General features: G+C 42.5%; 1 protein-coding gene across 1 annotated transcript; it reads right to left on the bottom strand.

The window, feature by feature from the left end:
* Positions 1-4,972: 4,972 nt before the first annotated feature.
* On the bottom strand, positions 4,973-7,045 carry LOC307123420 (zinc finger protein 862-like; the record flags this gene model as incomplete). The annotated part of the gene is made up of 1 exon (XM_079811951.1): positions 4,973-7,045. One exon carries the CDS (start codon positions 7,043-7,045, stop codon positions 4,973-4,975), a length of 2,073 nt encoding a protein of 690 aa, XP_079668077.1.
* Positions 7,046-9,898: the final 2,853 nt, after the last annotated feature.

Genomic DNA, 9,898 nt, shown 5'->3' with positions numbered 1-9,898 from the left:
CATGTCGAGCATGAAATATGCGTTTTTTTGCTGAAACTGAAGAGAATGAACAACAGCCGGTATAACGGCAGCACTTTGCTAGCTTATTAAGCTCAACCAAACTCTTCTTATATTAGATTAACCAGATATAGACAACATAAAAGTAATCTTACAACGTGCATCTGCAGAAAAGGACGCAAATGCGCACATGAACTTCACGCGCTTCTCGCTAGTTTCTCTGTGGATCAGCTGATACACGGGGAACTAAGCACAGATCATTTACAGCATTCTAATTTCCATCGTGTTCTCATTATAATGCTATAGGCTATGACAGATTGGCGCTGCACATCTTGCAAAAAACATTCAATGATCACAGTGATTCCAGACATCACTGCAGTGCACGCCTCAGTTTCACTTTATTTCGCCGTGGTCAGGAGATGTGCTGTATAACGCTAACCAATCAGACCTCCGGTACCGCGCAAAACGACGCAATAGCCAATAAAAAAAGAGACAAATTTTTTTTTTCAGGGTGATCATCGTTCTCATGATCGATGATCGCTGTCACGTTCGAGTACTCGATTACTCGACCACTGTTGCCCATCCCTACTATTAACCTGTTGCTTAGTAACATGCATATTACTAGGATATTGGCTGTTTATTAGTACTTATAAAGCACATATGAATGCCTTATTCTGCTCGATCATATTCTACATTCTTAATCGTGCCCAATACTTAAAGGAACTGTATGTAAGAAATGTATCTCAATTAATCATAAAATGGCCCTGATATGTCACTAGACATTATAAGAAATCATGTTAATTTAAAATACTTATATCACTGACAACAGTTGTCCGGCCAGGATATTGTCATTTTAAAAGTGAAGTTGCAGCCCTCAACTGATGTTGATGTTGACATGTTGTGTTTTAGCCTGAAGCGCCACCCTCCACCTATCTACCAATCACGAAGTCAGTAGTGTTTCGGCATCGGGGTTGCCAGCTCTAGTTACCACAGCTGCAGCTAAAAACTTTTTGGATAAAAAATGTCTAACTTTACGAAACCTAAAAGACCTCGTTATGAATCAGAAAAACGTTGTGACAATGTCCGAAATAAAACAAGGATCTGTATACACTCTAAAAAAAAAAGGCTCGTAATCATAGGGGAACCTTTTTTAGTGCTATATAGCACCAATTTTGGTGCTTCAGTGGTTCTTCAGCGGTTCTTCAGAGGTGCTATATATGACATTTCAAATATTCATAACAGTCGAACAAAGTTATGCATGTTCGTGCAAAGTATAACGTTAGGTTAGCGCGTATGGAGGAGGTGGGTCATTGAATTGTCATTATGCTGAGACGCTGAGGAAAAAAACATTTGCACGCCCATTATGGCAATGTGAAAACGTATATGAGACAGTAGCCTAACGTTACCTTGGTAAAAAATATTCCTTATTCGTTCTTTGCATATATAGTGGACAACACATGCTGCAAGTTGACCTGTATGACACATAGTACTTGTAACTTACTTACGTTAATGACAGATACCTACCGTTACAAGGTAGACTAATAGCTAACTAACTGTTCTAACAATGTACTGTCACATACGAGCGTTCATATTTACGATTATATTTGGCTAATCGCCATCAATAATTTTTTGCGATACATAATTACTTCACAAAACATCTCTAATGAAGCATAAACATAATTAACAGAAGAAAAATAAACTTGCTGTGTAGGACTCATCAGTCGTCACTTGCCATTGGAAGCTCCTTGTAGCAGCCTACGTTCTGGATCCTGCAGCCCAGAGCCATATAATATAATATAATAATTATATTATAGCCATATAATAATTTTCAACGGCTCTGCTGAAACCTATCTGGCAACCTCGAGTCAGGGGGATATATATATATATATATATATATATATATATATATATATATATATATATATATATATATATATATATATATATATATATATACACTCACCGAAAGGATTATTAGGAACACATACTAATACTGTGTTCGACCCCCTTTCGCCTTCAGAACTGCCTTAATTCTACGTGGCATTGATTCAACCAGGTGCTGAAAGCATTCTTTAGAAATCTTGGCCCATATTGATAGGATAGCATCTTGCAGTTGATGGAGATTTGTGGGATGCACATCCAGGGCACGAAGCTCCCGTTCCACCACATCCCAAAGATGCTCTATTGGGTTGAGATCTGGTGACTGTGGGGGCCGTTTTAGTCCAGTGAACTCATTGTCATGTTCAAGAAACCAATTTGAAATGATTTGAGCTTTGTGACATGGTGCATTATCCTGCTGGAAGTCGCCATCAGAGGATGGGCACATGGTGGTCATAAAGGGATGGACATGGTCAGAAACAATGCTCAGGTAGGCCGTGGCATTTAAACGATGCCCAATTGGCACTAAGGGGCCTAAAGTGTGCCAAGAAAACATCCCCCACACCATTACACCACCACCACCAGCCTGCACAGTGGTAACAAGGCATGATGGATCCATGTTCTCATTCTGTTTACGGCAAATTCTGACTCTACCATCTGAATGTCTCAACAGAAATCGAGACTCATCAGACCAGGCAACATTTTTCCAGTCTTCAACTGTCCAATTTTGGTGAGCTTGTGCAAATTGTAGCCTCTTTTTCCTATTTGTAGTGGAGATGAGTGGTACCCGGTGGGGTCTTCTGCTGTTGTAGCCCATCCGCCTCAAGGTTGTGCGTGTTGTGGCTTCACAATTGCTTTGCTGCATACCTCGGTTGTAAAAGTGGTTATTTCAGTCAAAGTTGCTCTTCTATCAGCTTGAATCAGTCGGCCCATTCTCCTCTGACCTCTAGCATCAACAAGGCATTTTCGCCCACAGGACTGCCGCACACTGGATGTTTTCCCCTTTTCACACCATTCTTTGTAAACCCTACAAATGGTTGTGCATGAAAATCCCAGTAACTGAGCAGATTGTGAAATACTCAGAACGCCCCGTCTGGCACCAACAACCATGGCACGCTCAAAATTGCTTTGCCATTGCCATTGATTCTTTCCCATTCTGACATTCAGTTTGGAGTTCAGGAGATTGTCTTGACCAGGACCACACCCCTAAATGCATTGAAGCAACTGCCATGTGATTGGTTGATTAGATAATTGCATTAATGAGAAATTGAACAGGTGTACCAAATAATCCTTCAGGTGAGTGTATATATATATATATATATATACAGTGAGGAAAATAAGTATTTGAACACCCTGCTATTTTGCAAGTTCTCCCACTTAGAAATCATGGAGGGGTCTGAAATTGTCATCGTAGGTGCATGTCCACTTATGTGAGAGACATAATCTATAAAAAAAAATCCAGAAATCACAATGTATGATTTTTTTAAACTATTTATTTGTATGTTACAGCTGCAAATAAGTATTTGAACACCTGTCTATCAGCTAGAATTCTGACCCTCAACGACCTGTTAGTCTGCCTTTAAAATGTCCACCTCCACTCCATTTATTATCCTAAATTAGATGCACCTGTTTGAGTTCGTTAGCTGTATAGAATGGATAGAATGGATCTAATTCTATCGTCAAGTTTGCAGACGACACAACGGTGATTGGTCTCATCAGCAACAACGATGAGACTGCCTATAGGGAGGAGATCCAGCACCTGGCCACATGGTGCACCGAAAATAACCTGCTCCTCAACACCACCAAAACGAAGGAGCTCATCGTGGACTTCAGGAAGAAGCCAAGAGGCACACACGTCACCATCCACATCAATGGAATGGCTGTTGAACGTGTCTCCAGTTTCAAGTTCCTGGGGATCCACATCTCGGCGGACATGTCGTGGACGACCAACACCTCCAGCCTGGTCAAGAAGGCTCACCAGCGCCTCTTGTTCATGAGGACACTGAGGAAGAATCAGCTCTCCTCGGCTATCCTGGTGAACTTCTATTGCTGCGCAATAGAAAGCATCCTGACCAACTGTGTGGCAGTGTGGTATGGGAGCTGCTCTGTTGCGGAGCGCAAGGCACTGCAGCGGGTGGTGAAAACTGCCCAGCGCATCACAGGAACTCCACTGCCTGCCATCGAGCACATCCAGAGGAAACGCTGTCTGCATCGAGCTCGCAGCATCCTCAAGGACTCCTCGCACCCAGCCCACAGACTGTTTTCTCTCCTGCCCTCCGGCAGGCGTTTCAGGATCCACCGGACCAGGACCAGCAGACTAAAGAACAGTTTTTTCCCCAGAGCTGTCTCTTTACTGAACTCAAACCTCCGCTGATCCATTCCCCTCATATACTGATAACTCTCCTACCTCACATCCGCCTTCACTTTGTTATTTGCACTACCGACTGTTTATTACAGTCACAACTGTTTACTTATTCATTTTGCACTACCATACCTTAACTGTATTATGCTCATTTGCACTGCCGGCTGTTATTTACAGTACCTACTGTTTACATTTGCATTTTGCACCGTACTTCTAACTGTAATATGCAATCACTTTCCACTGCACTTTTACACTTATTTTCGGATAGCTTCTGTCCATAATTTTTTGCACTACCTTAATCCACTGCCATATTCCTCATTTTAGCCTAACATATCATTGTATACCTCTATCTGTAAAATTCTGTTTATAGTAATAGCCATCTGTATATTATATTATATTCATAGTACATATCCACCTGTAAATTCTGTTTATAGTAATAACCATCTGTATATTATTCACTGTACATATTCACCTGTAAATTCTGTTTATAGTAATAACCATCTCTCTATTTATAGATATATTTATATATACTCAGTACATATCAATGTCCTGCACTTATGCAAACGTTGGATATCCTGCACTTGCTGCTATTGCACTTCTGGTTAGACCTAAACTGCATTTCGTTGCCTTGTACTTGTACTTGTGTAATGACCAGGGGTGCACATAACTTTTTCAGTCAGTTACTCAGGTGAGTACCAGGAGATGGTGTATGGTACTCACATATGTAGCATTGTCTTAATAAGTGCAGTGTTTCTCACTGTCCTCCTCCGTGTCGCCACCACTGTCCTCTTCACTGTCGCCCCCACTGTCCTCTACTTCAGCTTCCTGCATGGTAGAGGATGAAGATACTGCAGATGCACCTCCCTGTCCTTGGTTGAGCCTCCGATTAGCTGTCTCCATCCACAGGTCAACAGCTTGCTTTGGGTCAAATGTCTCTGTGGTCTGCTTTGACAGGTGAATGTGCATCAGGGCTGAGAGACGAGGATGTGACAGACGAGATCGGTACTTGGTTTTTATTATGTTGAGATGTGAAAATCCCCTCTCACAAGCTGCACTGCTTAAAGGCAGTGTAAGAGACAGCTTAACCACCTTGTTGATATTGGAGTAAGCATCTGGGTTACTTGTATTTACAATTTGGACCAAGTCATGCACAGAAGAGGCTCCCAGGCGTTTTCCTGCCTGCTTTAAGCGCATCCATTCTGTCACAGTGGTGTTTTTGTCAAGTTGCAAGGTGGCCTCATATTTCTTGAGAATGCTGCAAACTGTTGTGTTTCCAAAACTGTGTAGGTCTTGCATTTCCTGAGGCCATGTTGAAGGATCAAATACTAAGAAATTATCACATGACTTGAGGGAGTAATATCTGATTTCAAACTCTTCAATTAACCCCCTGAGTAAGTTTATCTTGTCTCGGTCAGCATCAGCATTCGAAACCCTGTGGCCTTCACCATCAAGCAGAAGGGTGAACTTTCCAATGGCCACCATGAGTTCATCCTTACATTCTCCAATGGTCAGCTTTTCCTTCTGAAACCTAATGGATGTGGTCTTCAAAATGTTGCCAATGTCAAGCATGTTTGACAGAAAGCACTGAAAACGCTCTGTGCAGATATGCTGCAAGTCACTGTTATCACTCGTAGCTAGTTGCATTTTAATGGCTGGCAATAGTCTTGATATTTTTAACAGTGTTTCATGCCTCCATGCAGACCATCTGACATTATGAAACTTACCCAGTTTCACAAAGGAGATACCGTTTTCTTCACAGAGCTTCTTCAGTGCAGCAGTTTTTTTTTCTCCACCTTTTTGTAAATAAAACTGCAGCAGCTTGACCACAGAGCGATTAAATGTCACACAGTAAGGAACGTTGCGATCAGCTGATTTTGCGCAATTCTCCAGTGTGTGTGCGGTGCACAAAATGTGCACAAGTGAGTCTCCAACCGCAACGAGTTGCCGGAGTTTTGGTACAACGCCGTTGTACATACCAACGTTGACAGCAGCCCCGTCTGTGCACACAGCGACCAACTTTGTTGTCCAGTCATTCAAGCCTGTGTCCTGGAAAAGTCTAACAAGTCCGTCTGTTATGGCCTGCGCGGTTCGGTCAGCACCCAATTCAATCAGTCCAATAAAGTCAGAGGAAAACTCTCCGTTGCTGGACACAGACACGATGTAAACGATTTCCTGCTCAGTTTTTGTGATATCCTCAGATCCATCAAAAAGCAGCCCCCAAAATTCAGCAGACTGCAACTTGGCTCGTAACTCCCCGGTGATTGCGCGAGCGATACTCTGCATGATCCGTGTGCCCCCTTCACGTGAATGATATGCCCCTCCGACATTTACTCCTAGCCGCTTCAGTAAAGAAATATCCTCAGAATAGGAAGACATGGGACGTGCGTGTTTAGCTTTATGGAAGGCGAGGAGAAAAATATTAAAGAGAGCTTGCCGCTGTTCTTCATTCAGCTTGTCTCGCCACCTGGCAAGTGGGCGACTAGACATTTCTTCTCGGCTAGCTTGTTTATTCGCAATGGCTTGCGCGACATTCGTGTGCTCCTTGCTCTTTTCATGTTTGTCAAATAAAGGATGGTTGAAATTCTTTGAGCCTTTATAAAACGCACCTGTCTTGTCTGCTAGATGTGGATTTGAGCGGCAAATCTTGCACCACATTTCAGTGCGCTCATCGTTAACTTCAAGCCACTGCGCGTCTTGAAGCCACTTTTCAGAAAAAAATCTTTTTTTCGGCTCAGGCTCCAGTTGGCGTTTCTTTGAAGGCGGTGAAACACCAAAAAAGCTGCTTAATGTCTGTTGCTTTTTGGACATCTCTGACTGCGAGGTTGTGTTCGATTAGATCAGTGGTTCCCAACCACGTTCCTGGAGGACCCCCAACAGTGCACATTTTGCATGTCTCCTCAATCAAACACACCTGATTCAGGTCATCAGCTCATTAGTAGCTACTCCAAGACCTGATGTGGGTGTGTCAGACAAAGGACACATCCAAAATGTGCACTGTTGGGGGTCCTCCAGGAACGTGGTTGGGAACCACTGGATTAGATGATAAGATCGGTTAAGTACGCAAAGACCCATGGTAATGACAATAAAGTTGAATCTAATCTAATCTAATAAAGACACCTGTCCACCCCATACAATCAGTAAGAATCCAACTACTAACATGGCCAAGACCAAAGAGCTGTCCAAAGACACTAGAGACAAAATTGTACACCTCCACAAGGCTGGAAAGGGCTATGGGGAAATTGCCAAGCAGCTTGGTGAAAAAAGGTCCACTGTTGGAGCAATCATTAGAAAATGGAAGAAGCTAAACATGACTGTCAATCTCCCTCGGACTGGGGCTCCATGTAAGATCTCACCTCGTGGGGTCTCAATGATCCTAAGAAAGGTGAGAAATCAGCCCAGAACTACACGGGAGGAGCTGGTCAATGACCTGAAAAGAGCTGGGACCACCGTTTCCAAGGTTACTGTTGGTAATACACTAAGACGTCATGGTTTGAAATCATGCATGGCACTAAAGGTTCCCCTGCTTAAACCAGCACATGTCCAGGCCCGTCTTAAGTTTGCCAATGAACATTTGGATGATCCAGAGGAGTCATGGGAGAAAGTCATGTGGTCAGATGAGACCAAAATATAACTTTTTGGTCATAATTCCACTAAACGTGTTAGCACACAGCCAGGATAACCAAGGAGTGGCTCTGTAAGAAGCATATCAAGGTTCTGGCGTGGCCTAGCCCGTCTCCAGACCTAAACCCAATAGAGAATCTTTGGAGGGAGCTCAAACTCCGTGTTTCTCAGCGACAGGCCAGAAACCTGACTGATCTAGAGAAGATCTGTGTGGAGGAGTGGGCCAAAATCCCTCCTGCAGTGTGTGCTAACCTGGTGAAAAACTACAGGAAACGTTTGACCTCTGTAATTGCAAACAAAGGCTACTGTACCAAATATTAACATTGATTTTCTCAGGTGTTCAAATACTTATTTGCAGCTGTATCATACAAATAAATAGTTAAAAAATCATATATTGTGATTTCTGGATTTTTTGTTTTTTATAGATTATGTCTCTCACAGGACATGCACCTACGATGACAATTTCAGACCCCTCCATGATTTCTAAGTGGGAGAACTTGCAAAATAGCAGGGTGTTCAAATACTTATTTTCCTCACTGTATATATATATATATATGTATATATATTAGGGATGGGTCGCGATTTTCGAATATTCGATTAATTATTTAATTATAGAATATCGAATAGTATGTGCGATTATCGTCCAAAAAAAATCCCCATGTTGTCGGTGCTGATGTGGTGCTGACGCGTTCATGTAACCAGAGGCGCTGCCAATAACGCTCCTAAAAGCTGCCAGTCCGCTCTCAGGGTGTTTTATACTGGACACGTTTGCTGCGGTCTGATTGTTCCCTCCGCCTCCGCAGTGTTGGTCTGGTTTCACACTCAACTTGAACCCTGGTGCGTTTGCGTTCATCTTACGTCATCACAAACGTGCACGGGCATGATAGAAAACAGAACGCGGGTCAATATATTGGGCTTTTTTCAATTAATTTGGTGCTATTATGTGCAGCTGAGTAAACGACACTTGGGTTTACCATATGTGTGTCGCTTGAAGGCGGCTTTGCTGCTTGCAAACAGACTCTTTTGAGGAGACGGTGAATTGCCATTCATTTGCTGCCCTGATTGCACTCTATGCGCTAATACACTGCAGGCTCGCTCACGCGATCGTATCTCAGCTAAATCATCAACACTATCATCTCTTACGTGTATGTTATTGAACTAATGACATTGTAATCGGCTAAAACGCATGCGCTGGTTACTTTCTTCCACAACAAGTGCGCACGTACCCGAGTGTTGTTTGCACATTCACGTGAATCACGGCTCAGCTCCGAGAGCAACCGAACTCCGGTTGTGTGTTCTCGGATTCGGTACCTCAGTGCACACCAAGCTCTGTAGGGAAGCTTTCACATTAGCAATTTTTCATGCTAACCGTGCCCCATTCCGAACTAAAATGCCAGAGTAAAAACGCCCTGAGACAACAGAAGAATAACACATCGTCTCACGCGCACGCTGTAGACTTGTGGCATTTATCAGGTAACTTGGGGCGTTGTCACATTACAGTCATATGTTTCAGCATGTTACAATAATATGGCTTGAGTTGATATAGCCTATTCCCTAATGAATTAAACAGTTTGTTATCATACAGATTGAGAGTGTGAATGGTCTCTCTCCCTCTCTCTCTCTGTTTATGTGTGTAGCCTATACATGCGTACATGCGTGCATGCGGGGGAGGAGTTGCGATTTTCGAATAAAAATCGAATAATTCCCAGCGATCTTCGAATATCATTTTTGCTTGAAATGCCCATCCCTAATATATATATATATACATACACAGGATTTATTCCTCAAATGTAGCTTATAAGATATTGTTTTCCAGTCTATGTATGTATTCATTCGTTCATGTTTGTTCATTAATCATCACTTAATTCAGAAAATACAAATAGTTTAACACGTGACCTAAAACCAGTCACAAGGGTCCGTTTTTTGAAATTGAGATTTATACATCATATGAAAGCTGAATAAATACGCCTTCCATTGATGTGTGATTTGTTAGGATAGGTTTGTTGAAAGTCTGGAATCTGAGGGTGCAAATAAATCTAA

Source organism: Gobio gobio (assembly GCF_949357685.1).
Source record: "Gobio gobio genome assembly, chromosome: 3".
Taxonomy (NCBI): Eukaryota; Metazoa; Chordata; class Actinopteri; order Cypriniformes; family Gobionidae; genus Gobio; species Gobio gobio.
The sequence above is the reverse complement of the archived record's forward strand: the minus strand, read 5'-3'. Positions and strand labels throughout refer to the sequence as shown.